This window comes from Oncorhynchus keta, chromosome 12 (genome assembly GCF_023373465.1).
Source record: "Oncorhynchus keta strain PuntledgeMale-10-30-2019 chromosome 12, Oket_V2, whole genome shotgun sequence".
Lineage (NCBI taxonomy): Eukaryota > Metazoa > Chordata > Actinopteri > Salmoniformes > Salmonidae > Oncorhynchus > Oncorhynchus keta.
In genome coordinates, this window is record NC_068432.1 from 5558195 (window position 1) to 5584304 (window position 26110).

General features: G+C 43.4%; 1 protein-coding gene across 13 annotated transcripts in view; it reads left to right on the forward strand.

Moving 5' to 3' along the window:
- Positions 1 to 290: 290 nt before the first annotated feature.
- Positions 291 to 26110, forward strand: part of LOC118390897 (transcription factor 7-like 2) — an 81305-nt gene continuing 55485 nt past the window's right edge. For 4 of the 13 annotated variants that reach the window (XM_035781626.2, XM_035781629.2, XM_035781631.2 and 1 more), the window contains exons 1-3: positions 11728 to 12157; positions 12312 to 12381; positions 13190 to 13293. In XM_035781626.2, the coding sequence (XP_035637519.2) occupies positions 11975 to 12157; positions 12312 to 12381; positions 13190 to 13293 (357 nt within the window). In that variant the 5' untranslated portion in view covers positions 11728 to 11974. Of the gene's footprint in view, positions 445 to 10249; positions 10356 to 11726; positions 12158 to 12311; positions 12382 to 13189; positions 13294 to 26110 lie in introns of those variants that run through there. The other 9 variants (XM_035781630.2, XM_035781634.2, XM_035781635.2 and 6 more) reach the window with 5 other exon arrangements.

Consider the following 26110-nt stretch of genomic DNA (forward strand, 5'->3'; position numbering starts at 1 on the left):
AAGGGCCAGGGTGTCTAGATTCATATTTTCAACACTAAACTGTGCTTGATCAGCAACAACTGATCATTCACACAATTAGGATATTTTTTTTGCCATTGATAATAACAACACAGGTTTGGCTCAGAGAAGGGAGAGATGTTCAGCATTGAAGTTATTGAACAACCACTATGAAGTTCATCAGAGAGGCCTGCACCTCACTGTACCCAACATCAACATGTGTACTGAATATGTGATCATCTAATCAACAGATTCTCCATATTCTCCCCGCAGGTGTCTGCACATCAAAGGGGCAAAGGGTGGAATGGTATCTCTATGCCTGCACTTACTACTGTGAACAAGCCTGGTTTTAACCCCCTAGACATGGCCAAGAAGAAACCGAGGAAATTGAATTTCCTTACTCTACCGCTGCCTGGTTGATGTGTTGGTATCATCTGCAACCTTTAGGTAAGGTTGGACCACAAAAGAAAAACAGAAACAAAGCCCTAATTAAGATTCATTGTCAAGTAAATACTACAATACTTTGACACGATGTAGCACAGAGAAAGGACAATTTAATCAATCACACTCAACCCTTTTGAAATGAACATATTTTCAAACACAGCAAGCAGCAACTGAGAGGCCATAATGGATGATAACTTCCAAACTGTTATGCAGTGGAAACAAGCTTTTTGCTTGTTGTGTAACACCTTACTGTGAAATTTGCAGCTCCTTTATCTAAAGTGTAAAGAAATCAGACAACAAAAGGAGATGTCTACTCCAAGGCTTGGCATATGTGCTAGCTTTGAGGAGATAGACAGGAAACCTTAAATGCCAGGCTTGCGTCTCTGAATAACGAACACACAGTACATCCTCAGACCGTCTTGTCACATCCAAGCAACCCCCCAAAAATACTTCTTATATACATACATCATTGCTTTTCCCCTCAGTATGAGAAATATATAGTTCTGGGGAGGAGACTTTGTGTTCCCCAAAGGCCCCAATAGATCCCCTTTATTAATTCTGGTCCTGGAAAACGAAATGACATACATTTTTTTAACATGATGTATTTCTGTCTATCTCATTCGAGGCACTATGGACTGTAAAGCCAACTTTAGTGTTGGTGCGTCTTTGACTTTCTCAGTGTGAGAGTAACACATTTACAAAACTCTACATAGAGTGGGGCAAAAAAAGTATTTAGTCAGCCCCCAATTGTGCAAGTTCTCCCACTTAAAATGATGAGAGAGGCCTGTAATGTTCCTCATAGGTACACTTCAACCATGACAGACAAAATTAGAAAAAAAATCCAGAAAATAGGATTTTAAATGTATTTATTTGCAAATTATGGTAGAAAATAAGTATTTGGTCACCTACAAACAAGCAAGATTTCTGGCTCTCACAGACTTGTAAGCCTCTTCTGTAAGAGGCTCCTCTGTCCTCCACTCGTTACCTGTATTAATGGCACCTGTTTGAACTTGTTATCAGTATAAAAGACACCTGTCCACAACCTCAAACAGTCACACTCCAAACTCCACTATGGCCAAGACCAAAGAGCTGTCAAAGGACACCAGAAACAAAATTGTAGACCTGCACCAGGCTGGGAAGACTGAATCTGCAATAGGTAAGCAGCTTGGTTTGAAGAAATCAACTGTGGGAGCAATTATTAGGAAATGGATGACATACAAGACCACTGATAATCTCCCTCGATCTGGGGCTCCACGCAAGATTTCACCCCGTGGGGTCAAAATGATCACAAGAATGGTGAGCAAAAATCCCAGAACCACACGGGGGGACCTAGTGAATGACCTGCAGAGAGCTGGGACCAAAGTAACAAAGCCTACCATCAGTAACACACTACGCCGCCAGGGACTCAAATACTGCAGTGCCAGACGTGTCCCCCTGCTTAAGCCAGTACATGTCCAGGCCCGTCTGAAGTTTGCTAGAGAGCATTTGGATGATCCAGAAGAAGATTGGGAGAATGTCATATGGTCAGACGAAACCAAAATATAACTTTTTGGTAAAAACTCAACTTGTCGTGTTTGGAGGACAAAGAATGCTGAGTTGCATCCAAAGAACACCATACCTACTGTGAACCATGGGGGTGGAAACATCATGCTTTGGGGCTGTTTTTCTGCAAAGGGACCAGGACGACTGATCCGTGTAAAGGAATGAATTAATGAGGCCATGTATCGTGACATTTTGAGTGAAAACCTCCATCCATCAGCAAGGGCATTGGAAGATGAAACGTGGCTGGGTCTTTCAGCATGACAATTATCCCAAACACACCGCCCGGGCAACGAAGGAGTGGCTTCGTAAGAAGCATTTCAAGGTCCTGGAGTGGCCTAGCCAGTCTCCAGATCTCAACCCCATAGAAAATCTTTGGAGGGAGTTGAAAGTCCGTGCTGCCCAGCAACAGCCCCCAAACATCACTGCTCTAGAGAAGATCTGCATGGAGGAATGGGCCAAAATAGCAGCAACAGTGTGTGAAAACCAAAATTGTGAAGACTTACAGAAAACATTTGACTTTTTGTCATTGCCAACAAAGGGTATATAACAAAGTATTGAGATAAACTTTTGTTATTGACCAAATACTTATTTTCAACCATAATTAGCAAATTAATTAATTAAAAATCCTACAATGTGATTTTCTGGATTTTTTTTTCTCATTTTGTCTGTCATAGTTGAAGTGTACCTATGATGGAAATTACAGGCCTCTCTCATCTTTTTAAGTGGGGGAACTTGCACAATTGGTGGCTGACTAAATACTTTTTTGCCCCACTGTAGCTATCTCTTTCCCCAAAACCATAACTGCTTAGACATGACAAAATATTTTAAAAAAAACTGCAGTTTGGAGCAGATATGTGAAAACCAAGAGTCCGTAACACCATGCAACAACAAAGGCTATTATACCAACCACTGTTCCACCAACCACCATTCAAGACCAATACATCATATCAGTAGTAAAGATAAGAGGTCTATCTAGCCTCAATGAATATTTTCAGTTGTTCCAGTTTAGAAAATCAAGAGAAATAACAACAGTTGATATATGTGTGGTGAATCTCTTGGTGCCATTGCCAGAGCAACCCTGTAATCTAGCCCATCATAAAACCAGAACAGATTTGGTTTAGCGCTTCCAGGGTGCCATCACTTTAAATTATTTTGAGCCAATCAGAAGGCCTGGGAGAATACTGTTTGTTCCCAAGATTGATTCCAAACTAGATGATATACTGTGAGAAGCAGCCCATTCAAATCTATTTCTCACACATATGCAGACAAACTCTCACCAAACTCTCACTCTCCCAAATACACAAGTTTGGTTTAGGGTTGAGTTTTCCTTGTCATTACAGGGACAAGGTTAGTTGACTATGAATCACACTCTTCAATGGTCATTGTTTCTTTTCTGCAAGGATTTAACCACCGCACTATTATCACAACATTGTCCTCCAGCTTCCTGTGTAACACGGTCGTAGATTTGCCAACTGATAGTAGTTCCATGTAGTAACATCCCAGATTAAAGAAAAACCTCAGCTCCATGAAACCCAGATGTCATAAAGATGAAAGTACAGTGTGAGCATTTACATTTTAATGAGTTGCTGAAAGTTATGTCAATCTTTAAAATAGGCTGTTTGAGTTTAAAAAAGGCAAAAGAGTTCAGCACCAGTTGGGACATCCAATCTCTGTTCTCAGTCTCTGAATCAAGTCAAAACCATCAAAGCCTAAAGTTTAGGAATCTAAAGTCGGGTTCAATCTCAGAACGTTTCCCGCAGCCTTTCATGGGTTGCCAAACATTTATTAGTTGAATTAACCCCACCTTTCCCAGTGTCACACAGAATAGCCCCAGTCACAGCGAAAAGATTACAAGCCCTCCCTCATATATCCAACTCAACAACCGTATTGTACCGTACACAGCTGCAAAATATTTAATATCACTGGATAATATCTTGTTTTTGTTTGACAAGTAAATGGCCCTCTGAGCTGACAGGTCCCATGAGCACAGACCTGTACCCTTGGTGTCACCTTGGCAAAATGCTCATGATATCTTGACTTTACTGTACTTAAAGCTCTATAATACAATGTGTAAGGGCACCAAAGAAACTGTGAAGTATCTTTAGTCCCAAGGCATTGAGTAGATTGGGCTGTTCTCATTCAATGTAAAATAAATTAGAGATGATGAAATTATGAATTATAGATATTTTTTTGAGGGGGAAATGTGGAGATGATTTCTATAAGTGTCTTGGTAATAAACATATAAGCAAACACCACAAACAGTTGTCAAAACATAATTGTTTTGGAAAGCGGTTCACTATTGTGGAAAAAGTTTTGGGGATTCAAAAAAAGTGCAGACTCATCATTTGAGGCATAATTATTTTGGCGTCAATGTTTTTTCACATGACAAATGATAAAAGAGACGTGTGAGTATGTAATGTATTAGTGTTCCAACTGGAGGGAAATGTTGAATAAATACAATTGTTTTTCTATTTCAAACTATATCTCTTTCCATGGGTAAAAAAAATATATCTGTTGCAGGGAATTGGGATCAATCCCAGATGGGACCAAATCATTTTTCAAAATGTGGTAAAATGAATCCCGTGGCTTCTAATGTAGCACTATAGCACATGCAAGTTCAATTTGAGAGAACTTTCCTTAGAATGCTCAGGCAGAGACACAGACCAGAACAATAATTAAGACTTTAAAGCACTGTTCCTAAGTAATCATATCAAACCAAAAACAGAACAAATCACATATTTTCTTTGTTGAAATTCGAAAGTTGGCATTGTGCTCTCTGAGCCTGAGCTGTGTTTTTACAGGCATACAATGGGGCAAAAATCAAGTGTTTGTCCATCGATAGACAAGACCAGGTTGGTAATGTACAGTAGTAGGCTACTGTACAACCAGTTTCCACTAATTCCCTTCTTGTTCCTCAAGGGGTCAGCCTTCTTCACTTTGCTGAGTCCTGGGTCCTATCAGTTATGAAGTAGCTCACTGACCAGTTCCGCACAGTACATTATTGGTACAATAAACATGTCCGGCAGTTCTAAAAGAATCAGTAGAATATTGCTCGTATAAACACATGCAATGGTTGACATGTTGACTACTTTGTGCAATGGTGTACTCCATGTAAATAATATGGGACACAACAGAGCTCTTGCTAGCCTACATTGATTAGCACCATTGACACAGCCATGTACAGTACATGTAGCTGCAGTGATTTCGTTTCATCACACATCTCATCGTCATTTACTTAGCCTTCACACCACTAATTCTGTCCCAGAGTGAGAAGTCAAGTCTGATCCTTGGCTTTCACCACTCCTCAGGCAGCCAATTAGCAACAGCTCTCTTAGTATTTTCCTTGTATTTCCATGGCTTTTGCCAGCTGGTTAAAAAATCTGGGATGTTTTCTTCCTTTTTTTTCTTTCTGTGCGACACTCCCCACTTTTGACCTTGGCTTCAGAGAGGATGTTTGGAGCCCAGTCTCTCATAAGGCTTGGAAATGAACAAGATCACACAGAGGAGTTTTCACTGTGTTCTTTATGATTCTGTGCTTGTAATAATCTCCCCACACTTTCAGTCCATTATCTTGTAAACACTACTGGTGCTGGCAGGATAAAGAGCTGAAAATCCACCCTTTATTCATCTTCATGCTATTGTTATTTTATGAATGGCTCATATCCATTGCTTCTTGTGTCGGACAAAATCTGTGCAGAGCACAGGGGACATGTACGATTTTCTCTATTCCTTTTCATGTTGATTGATACTCATGTATGGTCTTTGTGGATGTCTTGTCTTGAAGGGAGACCCTGTGAACAGGAGTCTAATGGGGGATGCGGTCTGCCATGTTATCTCATTTGCCTAAAGCAGGAATAAGAGCAATTCAGAAACACATGAACAATTGCTTTCTTGCCTCTCGGTATCTTGGCAGGTATCAATCGGTGGCTTCTCTATAGGTCTTGTGAAACATTGGTACCCAGATCATTGGTGTGTGTGTGTGTGTGTGTGTGTGTGTGTGTGTGTGTGTGTGTGTGTGTGTGTGTGTGTGTGTGTGTGTGTGTGTGTGTGTGTGTGTGTGTGTGTGTGTGTGTGTGTGTGTGTGTGTGTGTGTGTGTGCGCCTACATGCATGTGTGAGACTAAGCATGTATCCCCTTGATAGATGTATACATCCTCTACTTTGCCACATCAGTCCACTAACAGCGGAAAAACTGATCCCGGAATCTGCTGTTGACTGTCAACTCAAAAAATCCAACCCGCCCACTCACCACTAGAAAGCGACCACCGTGAACGCACACATTTAATAGCTCTGCCATAAGTCCCGTGGAAGGCCACGCGGATCTTTTTCTATCTATGACATGCATTTGTTTCACTCTCCAAACCGAGAAAAAACCGACAACGCAATTGCGGAATTATAACTGCCATTTTTTCATTCATTGTGATGTATGATGCCGTGGTGAGATGGCTTATTTAGGTGGCTTTCTAAGGGACGTCATATTCATCTCCATGCAGTTTCATAAGCTGAAGTAATAACAAAAGTAAATCATCAGAGTGTGCGGTGTGCGCGCCCGCGTGTGATTTGAGCGGCGATCTAATGAGCCACTTAACTACATTGTAATAACTATATAGTTAAAAAGCGGTCCCATATTTTCTTGTTAGTTGTTCTCATTGTACCACTGTTGCCACTCCACTAACATGCTGAAGTGTTGTGTTTCCTGATGTCCGCTGATGCCTGAGCCCCCCCCCCCACACACTCCTCCCCTGACTCCCATTTATGGTTTGACTGGGGAAGGGAGTCCGGGGGTCCTCAGGCATCAGCCTTCAGCAGCCCGCCACTGTGGTCAGAGCCTGCTGCTGGCCCACCAGGGTTCTCACGCTAGTCCTCTACCTCTAAAGAGGCATAAGCCCCAGAACCCTGGCCACACATACACACAAAGTCGAACACACACACACACACACACACACACACACACAAGGTGATATATGCTGTACATGAACACATATACATATGACACGTGGTCATACATACAGACACACACACATACAGATTCAAGTACACACAAATACACATGTAGGAGCTTTATGCACACACATTTTCATACACTCATACACAAATGTTTCTTTTCAATGTAAAATGTGACCTATGTCCTGAGGGACAGACTTTAGAGAGAACATATCAAAACCAAATCAGACGTGACTTTGAAGATTGATTAGCAATTGAATGAAGCTCATCTGAGTCAATGGCACTCAAGCAACAATCCAAAGTGTTTATTAGCAGAGACTGATGAGGTTAAATTAGGGCTTTCATGGTATCTGTGATGTAGTTAGATTGTGCCTGGGTGAAAACGTAATCAGGAAGAGTTATTTAACCACCCACAACAGACCTTGCTGGACTGTGGTAACAAAGAAAATGCTAATATCAGTAAAACCGCTAATATCATGTTAGGTGCCGAGGCAAGGCAGGGCTGACTCACTTTAGCGCAAATCCAAGCTACAATTTTGTTAATGAAAATATCTGAAATTGAAGCTCGAGCACGTCAGTGATCTTAGTGTTGTGAAGTTGTGGGGAGGTGCCAAAAAAAGCTGCACTTACTTAAAAAAAAAAAAAGAATTGCAACATTGGCATGTTGGCATAAGTTCAACAAGTAATGGAATAAATTCAACGAGGGGAATAGGTGCTGTAGAAAAAATATATTTCCACTGAAGCGACTTGCTGCTTGTGCCACATCTTTGTAAAAACCGTACATCGTTGTTTCAATCTAGTATGTCTTTAAATAGCTGTGTGTGTGTGCGTGTGCGTGCGTGTGTGCATGCGTGTGTGTGTGTGTGTGTGTGTGTGTGTGTACGTGTGTGTGTGTGTGTGTGTGTGTGTGTGTGTGTGTGTGTGTGTGTGTGTGCGCGCATGCACGCCTGTGTGTGTGGAAGGAGCGAGGAGTGAATGGCTTGGCTCCACATCAAAGGCCCCTGCAAGACTCTGCATTAACGAGGCCCTTTGTTTCCTGCCTCACAGATTACAACAGGTTTCTCCCTCCACTGCAATGGTTCAGGCTCTGCTAGGGAGAGCACAGTAACCTCAGGACCCAGGCCTTTTCCTCAGTAACAGCCAACACTACAGCCCTGTAGAGTAGGGGAGAGCTAGGGTAGAACAGTCATCACAATACCCCACTCATAGAAATGAATAAAGATCATTGTGATCCAACTACTAGACCTACTTCTGGTCCATAGCAGATTCACCCGTCCATAAACTTCCCTATCCCTCATTAACTCTGCAACAGCAAATGGCTGCTCCTTCAGCAAACGTTGTGTGATGTGAGACAGTTGGGTTGGGGTGCGTCCCAAGTGACACCCTATTCCCTAAACAGCGTACTACTTTTGACCAAAGCCCTATGGACCCTGGTCAAAAGTAGTGCACTATATAGGGAATAGAATTCCATTTGGAACGTAGAGGTATGGTAGCTCCCATCAGAGAGCATTTTTAATGAGCCAGTCCAGCTCTTTTAACTGTAACATCTTTAGAAGCACATGAGCCAAAGCAGTCGCGAGACAAGATGGAACCTCTCCAATAATGGTTTGCTGCTTTCTTCTCCTCAAACAAAGTCCTCCCTTTACTCAAAATGGGGCAGAAGTTTAGCTTACTTACATAGCATTTTACCTGCCTTCTTAACCTTTTTGAGAAAGGATTGGTCCAGCATTTAAAGTAACATCACTTTATTGAGCACATTGCATAATCACTGTTACATTCCTTATGGCTCCTTTTATGTGTTAATTATCTTCAGTTTAGCTCGGCCTTACAACGTACTCAGAGGGGACATAATGTATCAATGATGTAGACTTCGGAGATGTATTCAAATAGCGTTTGTGTAAAAGTCCTAGATATAACGTCTAAAACATGTTCTGCATGCTAGAGGAGATAAACAGACAGAAAGGCAATTTTTCAGCAAACTCCAGTTTAGAAAAGGAGAGAGAACTGACCAGGTCACAGCGACAATGTAGTAACCATGTATGCATCCCAAATGGCACCCTATTCCCTATATAGTGCACCACATACAGTAGGGAATATGGTGTTATTTGGGATGCTTACCATTTACTTTAACAATTCACTCATCCAATTGAATTATTGTCATTTACAGGGTTTCACATTCAAGGGTGCTTCATACTTCATTCATACTTGTGTTGAAGGGTGTAATATTTCATGGGGGAAAACCTACTTACAAATGTAGACTGTCGAAAAGTTTGCTAAGGTTCAGTTTTGCACGTTGAATATTGAGAACATGTTTTTGGTTGGAGGGAAACCAATAAAGCGCACACAAGTGGCTACAGTTAAGAACTGTTTCCTTCGATGTGGCCTAACCTCAATGAAAGGATGTGATTTAATTAGTTTGCTGCTTTAATGTGCCTGAAGTTTATTTAGAAAGCAGAGTATATCATTTTTTTGTAGGAACGGCAATTTATCCATTGTGCCGTAAAAATCTGTGCAAGAGAGAATGGTTTCCCTTACAAATGATTAAGAAATGGAAAAGGGGTAACTCAAATCCAAGTTTTCACTTGAAATCGTTCCATGATTCCAAATTGTTTGAGCTTACTGATATCTGAGAAGGGAAAATGGAAGAATTTTGGATTTTTGTTTGGTATTCCTCTTCTCTATCTAATTTCCCTCTGTTCATTTCAGCTGATGTTCAAAGCTTCATTCCGACTTAGACAAAAGTATTACATGAGTGGTTTAAAACATGACTTAAGTTTACAGAAGACTGCTCACGAGACCGTTGACTGGTGTGTAGGGTAGGAGGAGTTTGCACGTTTGGGACGATTCCATTGCTTCAATAGTACCAGTCAAGCTAAATCAAGCGCTCCTGAAGTATTTGATGAATGTATTTGACTCGTGTCTGCCCTGCTCAATGACTAAATGTAAATGAAATGTCACTTAATACGTCAATGTTGTTCACAATAGACAACACTAGAGATGACATATACAAACACGTTTAACGTGTGTGGAACTTTAGAAATGTACGTTGCAGGATTCCACATCATTGTAAAGCCACATAATTATGTTGCTTGTCAAGTGTACAACATCACCACCCCAGACATATTTCGGTCTTAAAAACGTGCTCTAAATTGAACCCCTAAACATTCAAGTGACTCATTTATGTGCCATTAATATTTGCATTGAGTTTCCATAAACTGTTGCCTGAAGCAATATTACCAATTGTACATATTTTTCTCTCGACATGAAGTGCTAGTGTCGGCAGACAGTGATTTTTGTTTGTCTGTTTTCTTTCTTTTTTTTAGCGTTTCCTGCCCCTAAGGCAGAGCAGAGAACTTACTGACGTCTGACGTCATGTCTCCAATTCCCATAGAGGAGATAAGAGATGGGGATACAGAGGCTGGTGTGGGAGTGAGTAATGCACACACAAACACTGATAAGGAACGATTTGGAGTCCGACAAAGATAGATCTATGATATTAATCAAATCCAAAACTCACACACGGTCAAGTCCAACAAAGGAACGAGTGCATACGCCACCTCAAGGATATTTGAAACCAATGTGAGCACGTAGAGACACACACACACACACACACACACACACACACACACACACACACACACACACACACACACACACACACACACACACACACAGTGCCAAAGAATCAAGAACTTGTGAAGTAAGCCACATAGTGAAACTGGTTCTATGAAGAAAAAAAACAGCTGTGTATATTTAATCAAAGCGAATAAACAAGGAGTTTAAACAACTCATTTATAATTTAGATTTGCATACATTAAGCAGCTCATTTTAATCTTTTTATTCATATGCATGGCCGATATTGTATAAATATGCAGCTTTATGCAAATACTAGGCACATTTTCTGTTTGTATTTCATTCTATTTCCCAGTTGAGGTTCATCATTTTCATTCAAGGCAACAGATTAAGCCAAATATTAAGTCACAGCAGGGGAGTGTATAAATATTTCTCAATTAAAACTCAGAAGACCATGCTTCTGTATCAGCATTTAAAAAATGTGTTGATGTGAAAAGATTGAAGAGACAGATGCTTGTTTGACAAGATACCAGACTCCTAGTCTACATCTTTTCCCTTCCAAGTTGTGTTTTTCCATCAATCAAAATCCAAGTGCTGTCGAGACTAGCGAGCCATGCCATGTCTCTTTTATTGATGAGATTGAGTCTTTTTCTGATGGTACAGGGGATGTCCTTACACGTCTCTGGTGTTCTCACTACAGGAATACAAATGTCAAATAAATATTTCTACAACTTCACCAAATGTTGGGAGAAGATGATTTTCGGTGTTGTATCTAAATACACACTGTATACGAAGGAATCAAGTTTTACACTCTACATCCCCGATCTCTCTCTCTCTCTCTGTGTGTGTGTGTGTGTGTGTGTGTGTGTGTGTGTGTGTGTGTGTGTGTGTGTGTGTGTGTGTGTGTGTGTGTGTGTGTGTGTGTGTGTGTGTGTGTGTGTGTGTGTGTGTGTGTGTGTGTGTTTATATATAACAATGCTATAACAATGTTACACATTAGATAACGTTGTGGGAGATATCCATCGATGCACAATAATCTGAAAGATTACAAAGTGTCCCCTTTGTTAAAAACAAGTAACTCTATCCATGATGAGATGTTATTAAAACGTCATGAATGGGCTAATGCCCAGCAGGTTCTTAGGTGATGTCTCTTTAAGAACTGTACCCTCTGCGGAAACAATTGTACAACCCCCCAACAAGTCATTGAATCTGTCAATCACCCGTCGGCGCTCTTTGATGTTGGGAGTCCTCGCCTTGTCTAGAGCTCAAATGCACTATTTGTTGCTGCCTGGCCGCATTACATTCAACGTGCAGGGCCGCTCCACAGCAGAGCAACTTTTGTTGAGTTTTATACTTTGGCCGTATCTGAGTGCAACAAACTTGGGAGGTTTAGGTTAATAGAAAGTTTCGTTTTTTTTTCTAAGGAGCGCACCGCTGATTAGGCTAGGACAATATTTTGTTATTTTCAAAGCAACATGCCTCAGCTCAGCAGCGGCGGAGGAGATGATCTCGGAGCGAACGATGAAATGATATCCTTTAAGGATGAAGGCGATCAAGATGAGAAAATTCAAGAAAACGCTTTCACAGAAAGGGACTTAGCTGACCTCAAGTCGTCTCTGGTGAATGAATCCGAGACGAATCAAAGTCCGAACGCAGCGGTAGGTACAAGAGAGATAGTTCTTATGCGCTGTTGGTAAGGTTGAGAGCGGTTGTTTAAGGGGTCTTGGTATGAAACTTTTGTCGCCTGGCCTGTTCAAAGTTATTCTCAGGTTACTAATCTATGTCTACTGTCATTGCTTTGGACACTTTCAGGCGGTCAGACGGGGACAGCAAAACGAACACAGAGGTTATCAAGAGAAACACCGGGAGCATCTCGACGGCGGTAAGAACTAACGTTAACAAACTCGCATATTTCCAGACAGCAGCTGAAGTAGGCAAATTGCATCGCAGTGAGTGAAATACGTTTCTGACAATATTGTGTGACCATGCATTCATTCCCTGGGCTACATGGGTTATGACATGGTAATAATGTTTCAAGTAACTTCATTCTGAAAGACCTAACTAAAACCAAAAGCATAATGTAGCCATAAGCTTTATACGTTAGGTTTATTTCTTTGCCAATTCTGTCAAAAACACAAATAATTTTGGGGGGCTGTGCTGAACCTCAGGGCAGGTAAGTTAAACGCTATTTAAAGTTTATAAGGAGCTCTAGTTCAGTAGAAATGTTTGAATGTAATAAATCACCAAGATGTGTCCACTCATGCAATTACCTGAAAGGGAGTTGAACTAAAATCGTCTGTGGATCAATGACCTTCTTTTTGGACAGCCTGTAAAGATGCATCACACGTTTAGTTACCATCAACAGTCAAGACTTGAGAGATCAGTGGTTAGCCCACTGTGGTGTGTGACAAACAACAACAACAACAAGGGATGGTGGTTTGTCTGTTTTTGTGATGCAAGATTAGGGCTGTCACTTTGTCACACAAATATGTGACAGTAGTAAAAACAAGTCTGTAACCTAGAATCTGCCAAAGAACTCTCGGTCATTATTAGTTGAGAATATTTTCGCTTATTATACCCATTTTAACTACAGTAGGCAACAACAACAAAAAGGAAAGTCATTCGGAAGGTAAGTGAACATGAGAAAACATGTTATCTCACATTTTTTTGTGGTTGGTCTCACTCCACAGTTTCCAAACATCAAGATGGAGGGATGTACAAAACAGCGTATCCGGGGTACCCGTTTCTCATGCTGCCTGACCCATACATCCCCAACGGATCCATGTCCCCATCTGTAAGTCCACGTCACGTTACCTTCCACATCGCAATGTCCAGTTCATCACTCTGTTTCATTATTATGGATTGTTATTCCAGGTCAGGCGTACGATCAGTTAAACGTCTATACCTGAAAGTCAAATTGCGAGGGCAACAAACTGTAAGGGAATGAGAAAGTCTGGGGAAAAAAAGGGATTCAAAGCCACGTGTACTCCAGTAGATTTTGATTTCTGTCCTGCCATGGTATTACTCTGATATGAAGTATACATCCGCACCCTCATGCAAGTTTGAGTATGGCCTGAATCAGTAGAAGATCAGAAAACAAAGCTTATTTTGCGCACACTTTTGTATGTTTTCTGTGTATTGGTATCTTATAACATTAAAGGGAACTATGCATCTTTGATGAGGTGAAGCACATTCTGTTAAATCTGCAAAAACAGAAGAACAAAAACGCTCATATTAGGCATTGCTTTTAATTATAATTTTTTTAAGCATACTTTTCGGGTCATAACGTTTCTTTCATCAACACTCCAAGGGTTCTGAAAGAAACGCTCGCACAATCAGAAGCTCAAGTTTAAACGGGGTCGGATATGAGGCCTAGTCATGTTGCCACTCAAATGACCAAAAAGTATCAAGTGTGTGTTTTGTGTCTGTGTGTGTGTGAGAGAGACACCTAATTGTATACAGACCAAAAACAGTCTTCCATTTGTTAGGCCCCACGTAGTGGCTTTATATGCCTCCAAAATGCATCAGACATTTCTAAAATAATGAACACATTTTATTGAGACGTTCTAAAGCTGTCATTACAAAGTAAACACAATACTCTGAATTATTTTCCGTGTTACGCCCAGAAACGAATGTGTCGCTACCTCTTTCTTCTTATAAATCAATTCCCCCGTTTTATCCTTAAATGCCCCGCAGTGCAAAGCACATAGGTTCTAAAGATTGTTTTGGGGATAAAGGGCACTTTCTTCCTCGTGTGTGTATGTGTCTCCACGGCTCCACACAATGCTCACTTGTTGCTCCCCTTGTAATTACCCGGCAGCAATAGCAGTACTGTAGCTGCAGATCTATCTACCTGCCACTTCTATCTATCTACCTGCCACTTCAAAAGGAAGGGAGGATGGTGTAGATGGTGATTATTGCATGGGACATGGCAGTGGGGCGTGAGGGGAAACAGGGCTGTGAATCCCCTTCTGTTTGGCCTAGCAGTTCTGATGTTTACGTTGAACAAGGTGATGCCTGTCTTCACCTCGCCTCACCCAGAGGCAGGCACTCTGCTTCTATCTCAGCTCAGGCGCTCTATCACCTCATTGTTTTAGCTGGGTTCATTTTGTTGGTTTTTGACTTGGTTTATGCCTGTCTTTGTTATTTGTTTTGGTAGCAATTTGTGAATTTACCTCACGGGAAACTATGAAAGAAATATTCTCTTTTTTTCTCCATGTATTCTTGTCTGTTGAACTTTTGTTTAGGCATGTCAAATGACCTGGTTAAAACTCTAGACTATCCACAGGGTAACAATTCATTTTGGTAAAATATATAAGACTAGTATTCGACTATTGAAAGGAGAATTTGAATCCATTTTGTTAAAAAATATGTACATTTCTTCAATTAGTTGAAATGCCTCACGAAACAGATTGTCTAATTAGCTGATTCTTCACCCCAGACAGTTGAATCGCACCCCTTATTGATTTAGAATTAATGTTATTAACTCTTCAAAAGAATTTCACAAAAAATCTATTCTCTTTACAGAAATCATTTTACAGTGTCTAAAAAGAAAACACAAGGCTGGAAAGCGTGTTTCTTCTAAGCCGAACGGGTCCTAATACAATTGTTACAGTGTTGTTTCATGGGACATGCCAGGGAATTATGTTCTGGCTGTAACATTAATGTAGATATCAGTTGTCCTTCCAGATACAGTGTCAAAAGAAGGCGATTTGAGACAATCCCAGATGCTTCACTAGATTTCCCTAGCTTTTCTGTGAACAAAGCTTCCTCCTGAGTGTGTAGCGGTGACGCGAGAAGGGTCAGGGTGTGTGTAATGCTGTGGATTACCAGAAGACATTGTTTCATTTGAGGGGATCAGTAGAAGAGGGTCGTTTGAAGGAGCCAAACCCCTGCGGAGGAAGGGTTCTAAATGAGAGCCACCAGAATACACTCCTCCTGATCGGTCTATTTCTCTCCTCTCTCTCTCTCTCTCTCTCCCTCTTCATGGTATCCTCGCCACAATGCACTCCTCCTCATCTCCCCAGCCGTCTCTCTCAGCCCATCGTCTCGCTCTTCGAATCTCCTTTGCGATCACCCCTCTCCTTCTCTTCCTTACCTTCTGTCTCTCTTCCACAAATACACTTGTTTTCTCTCCCGTCTTCTTCATTCCCTCTCCTCTTCTCCTTCTGCTCTCTATCCTCTTTCCTCTTTATTCCCCGTGTCACTCTCCTCTTTATCTCCCCTCCTCTTTCCTCTCCCTCTCTATCTCCTCCCTTTCTCTCCCTCTTCTCTCTGATGGCCTTGCATCCCAGCGGGTGGTGAGGCCCCGGGTGGAGGATGTTTGCGGTGGGCTGTGCTCATGGAGGGCTAGAATGTCAGGACAATCATCAGAGCCCAGAGAGCCTGTGATGTGGAAGATGTGGTTCACCGTGTGGATCACAGGCGCTAACATGTCTAGCGGACAGACCGGGGCGGCTGTAAATCATATCCCACTTACCCCTGTTCAATTAGAACGTAACGAACAGTTCATCCCGGACGTGTTCACATTGTTTCTTCAATGTATTGAATCTTGAGCAAGTGAATATTTATTAAAAGGCCAGCTCGTTGTTTCAAATATTTGATAGTGAATTTTCACGAATACTCTTAAATGAGCTTTTTGGTGTTCCTGCTTAAATTCCGTCCGTCAAACCTTTTGAGTATCGTCATACAGGAAACAGGATACAATCTTTAAAAAAAAAACACTTTACCAGTTCAGCCCTCCCTCTCCGTATCTCTCCCTCTTTCTGTCTGTGGGTGTGCCTCTGCATTGCTTCTGTGCTGAACTATCTGTGCCTTAAGTGTCAGTCCTTCCCCAGATCAAGGGATTCATTACAAGCAAAGCCCAGGATGGCACGTCCCCAGATCACACATCCTTGTCTGGCATTGTGAAGTGCTGTTTACACTGGCTTGTTCAACTAGCCCCTAGTCCCTAGGTAAACAATAGCAGAACACTGACTTAGGCCCTGTAATCCCTGCATACAAGCCCATGGGCTGGGGCTCTGTGCCTCTGACTGACAACGATAAGAAACTGTGGTGCTGGATTATGCTCCGCTGAAGAAAAGCAGCTTTTCCCGGCCCTCTTGCGCGCGCGCGCGTGCGTGTGCGTGCGAAAAAACTCCTTGGAAATGTTTGACTGCCCCAAAACGGCTCCTTATTGCGTAATTTAACATTATAAGCATGAGATTATTGAAATGAACAAGGATGATGGTGGCGGTCTGGCAGAGTAGCCGAATGAAAATCAAATCAAATCTAACTTTATTTGTCACATGCGCCGAATACAGCAAGTGTAGACCTTACCGTGAAACGCTTCCTTACAAGCCCATAACCGACAGTGCGGCTCTAATAGATGTATGGACCGCAGTAGAACATTCAGAGAAAGCCTTGTCAGTCAGAGAATGTTTAGGACAGCAGGAAATGACAGAGAGGCTGCAGATTTAAATACAAATGATGATAAGGGGCCCTCATCCTCAGCTCTTTGAAGTGGTTGGCTATAAAGAAGCCTCGAGAGAAAATGTGTACAAGCCAATTTTAAGAGGCGGAAACATTTAGAAAATATAAGAAACCTGTTGAATCCCCTGAGGCGTTTATAGCTGTAATTATTAATGCACTTATTTCCTTGTTCCTCCCCACCCCAATTTTGAGTCCATTAAAGAGCTCTCCTGAAAGGTGGATGTTCCAGCATCTGCTGCTCTTTCATAGTCTTTGACTCAAAATCACAGTTTCAATGACTAACATGTTTTATAACTCCGACGCTTTTTTTTTTACAAGAGTGCTACTCACGAATCTGAGAGAGTCTCAGTTGGAAGTGAGCGTCTCTAATAAACCCTCCTCTTTAAGTCTACTAGAGGCTTCTGCAACGAGCCGCTCGCCGCTCGGTCCTTCTTTGGGTCCCTGTTTTGGGCCCGGGGGGGGGGGTGAAGAGATGTTGCACCCAGGTGACTCACTGGCTGATGGGAGCAAACCAAACGGAGGCTCAATTGCTGTTGTTGACAGCCCAGATGCTCAGGAGGATGATTATCACACAGGCCGGCACAGCACAGGGGGGTTTAAATAGAACAGCTTCCTTCCTAGTCTCCACCTTGCAAGCAGGACTAAATATAGGCCTCGGGGACATGCGGTAACCTGCTTTGTACACCTTTGATGTGTAATTATCGAATCGTTGACTTTTCCAAATTCCAATCCGGGGCTGAGGTACCCCCTGTTACTAGGACACTGTAGTTGTAGACAGGTTCATATTGCTTCTTGTTGACCTACCTGAAAATAAATGACAAGGGTGTCTGATAGGTCGCTCGAAGGTTAATGGTCATGTGACATATGGGAAGCAGGTTTTTGTATCATTTCGTGTTACTGTACTTCATAGTGCCGTTACATGGCACTTTCATACAGCATCACCTTCCCCAGATGAATCATATTTTAAGTATATACACACAGCCTGTACTTTTTCATCAAAAGAGAGAGAGAAAAATCCCCCGGCTTATATAACCATAGCTTTTGATTCTTGATGTCAGAGGGTGGTATCACTTTGATGTTTCAGGATGATGTTTCTGAAAAAGAGGGATTGCCGGGGAGGAAAAGCAAGAGGAAAGAAGATGAAGGTGGCTGAACAAAACATGCGGGCACCTTTGAGTTGGCCCGAGCTCTGTGCTATAGGGGACTGGAGATATAACAATTAAGGTAGATAGCTAGATAGGGAGGAGACGGTTCGGGTCTGGGACTCTATGGAGCTGCGGTGTCCAGGCTGGGGACACTGTAACCTGGGTAGAGTGAGTGACAGTCTCCTGGGCCACTTGGCTGGTTGTCTCCGTTTTAATGGCCTGCCTTCCTGGGCCACAGCTGTCTCATTCTCACCCTGTGTCTGTGTCCCTGGCCAATTGGTATTTGTCAGGCTGGGGGTGAGAACTCAGCAGCGTGTCCCACCACTGGTGGAGGGCCAGGGGGAGATGGAGGAGGGTGGTGCCTGGGTGGGGGTGGTGGTGGGAAGCTAGGCCCTGGAGGGAGGGGTGGAGGAGGTCACCCCTTCGGTGGTGTGAAGTTCAGGCAGGTTACCGTTGTTTTCCTGGGCGCTAGCTAGTAGAATACGAGTGACTGAGGCCTCCATTGTGCCGTTGTTTTTGGCCCGTCCACTGTGATGTCATCTCATCTACAGCATCTGGGCCTGGGTTAAGATAGGAAATCAGTCTTCTGTTTTTCCAACTATGAAATACCAGTGTGTTGGGTGATGGGGTGTGTCTGTAGTGCAGTAGTGCAGTAGTGCAGTAGTGCAGAAACCCAGCCTAAAACCCCAAAGATCAAGCAATGCAGATGTAAAAGCACGGTGGCTAGGAAAAACTCCCTAGAAAGGCAGGAACCTAGGAAGAAACCTAGAGAGGAACCAGGCTCTGAGGGGTGGCCAGTCCCCTTCTCTCTTGTTGACAGGCATTTTATAGATGGGCGTCTGAATGGTTTCTGCATGGCCCTAGATGACAGGTTGCCATGTGCTCTCTCTTTTATCTGGCTCTGTAAGGAACTTTACGACCCGTTTGCGCTTGTGAGTCTTCTGTCTTGCATCCAAACTACCATGTGTGCTCAGAGAAGGGTGGCAGCTTTCATCTTGATGTGCTTTGTTTTGTGCGGGGCCTGCTCGGGTGTAATCTCCCCCCCCCCCCCCCCCCCGCCCGACACATGAAAACTGTGTCCATTATTACTATTGCCCTAATCCCTGTCATTTCACAGAAGGTCCATAGCATCACACAGTCTGAAAAGTTTGGGAGGGAAGTCGTAGTGGGTTGAGCTGTGTTGGACACACACACAATACTGTGTTTCTTGCTTCTACCCAATGTGGATGCGGCGTGTTATACAATTGCGTGTCATGGACGTCATTCACAGTATTACAATTATGTGTTTGGGTGTAGGGCCTATCTTATTCTAAATGGTTATAGTCATAACAAGTGACTAGAAATGCATATATTACATAAATTAATTCTGTCACATGATTATGAATCACTGTAAATTATTGCAAGCTGTTTTGGTGCCTTTCAAGAGGCCACACAGGAACTCAGCCCTCTGTCACAGGTTGTTCTGCCCACTTCTGCTGTGGTCATGTGACGTGCGTCCCCTGCTGGGACAGGCCCAGCCGTGACGGAGCAGAGCGGCAGAACCACACAGCAGCAGCAGCAGGAGAGAACCAGACCAGAGCTGAGCGGTGGTGGTGGGTGGGTGAGGGTGTGGGTGGAGCTGCTGGTAGATGGGTATCAGATGGGGCAGGATTAGGTCACTGTGATCGCACCCATGTGTGCCTGCCCCATGTGGCTGGGGTGGCTCCACCGGGTCTGGGGCTGGGCACCGGCTCACTTAGGGTGCGGGGCCCGGCCTGGTGGATGGGTGGGGGAGGGGGAGCTGGGCAGTGCTGGTGGGCCGTGGCTAGACCCCAGCAGAGGGAGGTTCAGCCCAAGGCCTTTGCTGCATCCCTAATGGACTATATAGGGAACAGGGTGGGCTTTTGGGACACACACACCTTGTCCCAGAGCTGCGCTGGGTAGCTGCACTGGCATTGGAAGTTGAGAAATGGAATGGTCTACTTTCAAAGTTACATGTTGAACTGTATTGTGTTGAAGGGGAGGTGGGAAGTGGAATCTGTGGTGACATGCAAGGCTGGTGCATTTCTTGGCTTCAGCCTCGCCATCCAAGAAAGAATAGCCATGTTAGAGTATGTATCAGTAGCATCGAATCATCTCTAATCACGTTTTATTTGTCACATGCGCTGAATACAACAGGTGTAGTAGACCTTACAGTGAAATGCTTACTTACAAGCCCTTTTAACCAACAATGCAGCTTTAAGAAAAATAAGTATTAATAAAAAAATAGATAACTAAAAAATAAACATAACAAATAATGAAAGAGCAGCAGTAAAATAACAGTAGCGAGGCTATATACAGGGGGTACCGGTACAGAGTCAATGTGCGGGGGCACCGGTTACTCGAGGTAATTGAGGTAATATGTACATGTAGGTCGAGTTAAAGTGACTATGCGTAGATAATAAACAGAGTAGCAGCAGCATAAAAGAGGGGGACAATGCAAATAGTCTGTGTAGCCATTTGATTAGCTGTTCAGGAGTCTTATGGCTTGGGGCTAGAAGCTGTTCATAAGAAGCCTCTTGGACCTAGACTTGGTGCCCAGGTACCGCTTGCTGTGCGGTACCAGAGAGAACAGTCTATGACAAGGGTGGCTGGAGTCTTTAACAATTTTTCGGGACTTCCTGTGACACCGCCTAGTATAGAGGTCCTGGATGGCAGGAAGCTTGGCCCCAGTGATGTACTGGGCCGTACGCACTACCCTCTGTAGTGCCTTGTGGTCTGAGGCCGGGCAGTGATGAGACGAGTCAGGATGCTCTCGGATGGTGCAGCTGTAGAACGTTTTGAGGATCTGAGGACCCATGCCAAATAGTCTCCTGTGGGGGAATAGGCTTTGTCGTGCCCTCTTCACGACTGTCTTGGTGTGTTTGGACCATGATAGTTTGTTGGTGATGTGGACACCAAGGAACTTGAAGCTCTCAACCTGCTCCATTACAGCCCCGTCGATGAGAATGGGGGCATGCTCTGTCCTCTGTTTTCTGTAGTCCACAATCATCTCCTTTGTCTTGATCACATTGAGGGAGAGGTTGTTATTGTGGCACCACACGGCCGGGTCTCTGACCTCCTCCCTATAGGCTGTCTCGGTCGGTATTAATTTAAGCAGGTTACCTTAGTGTTCTTGGGCACAGAGACTATGGTAGTCTGCTTGAAACATGTAGGTATTACAGACTCAGTAGATCAGGTTGAAAATGTCAGTGTAGACACTTGCCAGTTGGTCAGCGCATGCTCGGAGTACATGTCCTGGTAATCCGTCAGGCCCGGGAGCCTTGTGAATGTTGACCTGTTTAAAGGTCTTACCCACATAGGCTGCAGAGAGCGTGATCACACAGTCGTCTGGAACAGCTGATGCTCTCATGCATGCTTCAGTGTTTTTTGCCTTGAACCGAGCATAGGAGTAATTTAGCTCTTCTGATAGGCTCGTGTCACTGGGCAGCTCACGGCTATGCTTCCCTTTGTAGTCTGTAATAGCCCGCACGCCCTGCCACATCCGATGAGCGTTGGAGCCCGTGTAGTACGATTCAATCTTAGTCCTGTTTTGATGCTTTGCCTGTTTGATGGTTCGTCGGAAGGCATAGCGCGATTTCTTGTAAGCTTCCGGGTTAGAGTCCCGCTACCTTTTAGCTCAGTGTGGATGTTGCCTGTAATCCATGGCTTCTGGTTGGGGTATGTACGTACAATCACTGTGGGGACGACGTCATCATTGCACTTATTGATGAAGCCAATTACTGATGTGGTGTACTCCTCAATGCCATCAGAAGAATCCCGGAACATAGTCCAGTCTGTGCTAGCAAAACAGTCCTGTAGTTTAACATCTGCTTCATCTGACCATTTCTTTATTGACCAAGTCACTGGTGCTTCCTGCTTCAGTTTTTGCTTGTAAACAGGAATCAGAAGGATATAATTATGGTCAGGTTTGCCAAATGGAGGGCGAGGGAGAGCTTTGTATGCGTCTCTGTGTGTAAAGGTGGTCTAGAGTTTTTTTCCTCTGGTTGCACATTTAACATGCTGGTAGAAATGAGGTAAAACGGATTTATGTTTCCCTGCTTTAAAGTCCCCGGCCACTAGGAGCACCGCCTCTGGATGAGCGTTTTCCTGTTTGCTTATGGCCGTATACAGCTCATTGAGTGCGGTGGTAAATAGACAGCTACAAAGAATATAGATGAAAACTCTAAATAAATATTGTGGTCTGCAGCTTATCATGAGATACTCTACCTCAGGCGAGCAAAACCTCTAGACTATTAGATTTTGTGCACCAGCTGTTGTTTACAAATATATACAGACCGCCACCCCACTCTTACCGGAGGCGGCTGTTCTATCCTGCCGATGCAGTGTAAAACCCGCCAGCTGTATGTTATTCATGTCGTCATTCAGCCACGACTCGGTGAAACATAAGATATTACAGTTTTTAATGTCTCGTTGGTAGGATATTCGTGATCTTAGTTTGTCTATTTTATTATCCAATGATTGTATGTTGGCTAAGAGTACTGATGTGGCAGATTACCCACTCGCCATCGGATCCTTACAAGGCTCCTCGATTACTCCCTCTCTTTCTTATGCAAATCACGGGGATGTGGGCCTTGTCGGGTGTCTGAAGTAAATCCTTCGTGTCCGACTCGTTTAAGGAAAAAAAATCTTCTTCCAGTACGAGGTGAATAATCCATGTCCTGATATCTAGAAGCTCTTTTCGGTCATAAGAGACGGTGGCAGAAACATTTATATACAAAATAAGTTACACATAATGCGAAAAAACACACACATAGCACAATTGGTTGGGAGACCATAAAACGGCAGCCATCTCCTCTGGCGCCATTGTACTAAAGCCATAAGGCCATATGTTTGTGCTTGGCTATGTGTGGGTTCTGGTCGAGAGCAGGCTGGGGACAGTCGGCCCCATACTTACCAACGTTAAAATAACTTTATTTGAAAGGTATTTTAGATTCATTTTCATTGAATTATAAACGTTTTCGTGTTTGGAAGTGCATGTGACTGCCCTGTAAATTTTATGGAACAAAATCCCAAAGAGAGAGAAAGAGTAAAAGATTCCACTCCCGTGCAGACAGACAGACAGAACATTTTGCCCATTTTCCAACTCCAATCACAACATGGAGTCCTGTTGTTCTTCATGGATGGAATTCATTTGTTTGTTTATTTTTCCATCATTGACTCCAAAGGGGAACTCAGCCAGTCTTTGTTCAACATTAAGAGCAATGCCCCCTAACATTTTCTTCTCTAACGATCTGATATCCATTACCATGTTCATTTCAAAACATTTTTTTTTGTCATCACAGTGTTTCTGAAACAATGTGTAGTTCGGCAAAGAAGACTATGAAATTAGTGACTGGCTGGATTGTTAGACGGTGGTTTGTTGAGCTGTATCATTCCCGTAGGTCTCGGTCTCAGACATTCCCTGAAAAGTAAGCTGATATGTTTTGTCAGAGCCGATTCCTCGTGTGTGTACTCATCCCTGAGAAAGAGGCCCTGAGATAATGACACCTACTACAGGCAGGGAGGGCTCCCCAAACACACATAGCCGTAACAAACAAAAAAAGCAGGTGTGAGAAAGAGAGAGAGAGAAATAAAGAGATAAATTACGTAACCAAGTCCATTTCTACTCTTTTATTTTTCTTAGATGGGAAAGCACACATGGCCCCATAAATAATGTGAATATATGCAAATTAACCCATAGCTCCACCTACACAACAGCATAGGGGCGAGGACTATGCATCCTCTAAGCATGGTTCATAAAGACATTGGCAAGTCAAATTCAAGGTCTTTCAGGGACCTTTTCAAGCACTTCATTGTCATTTTCAAGGATGTCAATGTTATACAATTGTATAATTTATATCATTGTACATATAGGGCCTTATACCCCCCACCCCTCCTCCCAAAATGCATGCAAAAAGTGGCAACAAAAAAAGTAGGCCATTACCACTTTAAGAAAAACATTTTTTGGGGGGGGCCTTGCCAATACATTGCTATTCAAATGACATTCTAAAACATGTGACGACTAAATAGTTTGGTTGCATGGAGATTTTTCTGCCTTTGTGGCCGACACACGGTCACATAATAAAGCTGTGAATAGCGGCAGCATTCATCTCACCATTTGAATCTCACCATCGCTGTTTTTATAACGAGGAAGTGTCCAAAAGAAAAGAACGGGTTCTTTTTTGAATGGAATGATTCGTATGGAAAGCCAAGTTGAAGCCAACAGATGTCCTCATAAAAGGAGCTGCGTGGTCAATCCGACATCTGCATTGGCCCGTACAGTATTTCCTGCGATGCGGCCTCCGCAGAAGTCAAGAGCATTCTGGGAGCTGTCATAAGCATCCAATAAATTGGTCTGGTCCGCCCCACTCGTAGGGATTCAGGGCTGATCTCTACACCAAATCAACATGCGAATTCTATTGAATATAGCTATGGTCCCCCTTATATCATAATGTAACGACATAAACAAAAATGGTAGATTATTATCAATGACAGTGTAGGAAATCTTCACTGTTGCCCTAGTACATAGAAAGACCCACATAGTAGACTAACAGTGAAATAGTTACTTACGGGCCCCGCAGGTAGAGAAAAGTTGAAATAACAAGACAAATAATAACACGAGTGAGTGAGTAGGCGGGCGTGGTGGTAATTACCGACGCTTTACCCCGGCGTTGTGAGTGACGATGTAAAAGCCATTTCATCTCAAGAGCCCGAGCCTCGGTTGCTCCTCAGAACTCCACAAGTTAAACAAGTTCCGCCAAGCATCCCAGTTCCGCCAAGCTGCTCGCTGCCTTTCAAATGTTATGGAATGTGGTTCTCTCTGTGGTTTTCCCCCTATGATCGTCTGGAGCCAACTGGAAACCATTTCACGTCTTAAAATAGGGCTTTGCTTTCGGGATAGAGAGCACGGTCTTTGTAGATATCAAACAAGCTGTGGCGGGTAGGAGAATGGGGGAAAAAAAAGAAAATCTTGCTTCAAAAAATAGCATCAAGATTTTTAATGGTGGACATGAAAGTTATTAACGTAAACGCTCCCCCCATTTCAGCTGGAACCGCAGCGCTCTGTGCCGCGGAGCTGTGCTTTTTTTTAGTGCCTGAGCTTAAAGGGAGGTTTTAAGGGAACAACTGTGTGTAGTGGATACAGAAGGGATGCATCCCAATTGGCACCCTATTCCCTACACAGAGTGCCACTTTTGACCAGAGGCTCTGGTCAAAAGTGGCGCACTGTGTAGGGAATAGGGTGCCAATTGGGATGCAAGCTGTGTGCTGTGGATACAGAGGGAGACCCTTTCTGCCTCAGAAGTGATGACGCCTGTTTGAAGTCCCTCCCACCCACCTCTGTCACACCTAGACTTGTTGCAGTCTGAGTTAAGAAACGTTTTGGTTCACTGTTAGGCTGTGAGACCTAGTTCATGTGCAGGTTTCATAGCATGAAAGTGTGTGTGCTTGTGTTCACATGTGGTATATGTATGTGTGTGCATGTGTTCATTTGGGTGGGTGGGTGTGTGTGTGTGTGTGTGTGTTCATTTGGGTGTGTGTGGGCGTGTGTGTGTATGTATGCGTGTGTGTGTTTGTGGGTGTGCGTTCATTTTGGTGTGTGTGTGTGTGTGTGCGTGCGTGTGTGTGTGTGTGTGTGTAGGCGTGCATGTGTGCATGAGTATGTGCATAGGCATTGTGGTGGCTGGGTTTCTGACATGCATCCTGTATATCAAGGCCAAGTCGAAGAGCTTGTGTGAATACATTGATGGTGATGTGTAGTGTGGTTAGACACCTTGCCTCCTCTTTGTGTTAGTGTGTGCGTGTGTGTGCGTGAACGTATATTCATGTATGCGGGGAAACACGCAACGTAGACAGTGAGAGGGGTAGGATAGGTAGGGACCGCGTAAAACAAGCCTCTTTCTCCTCTCTCTCATTACCTTATCTGATTTATAGAAGGGGAGAGAGAGAGAGAGAGAGAGAGAGAGAGAGAACACAGTGATAGCGGAAGGGAGTTAG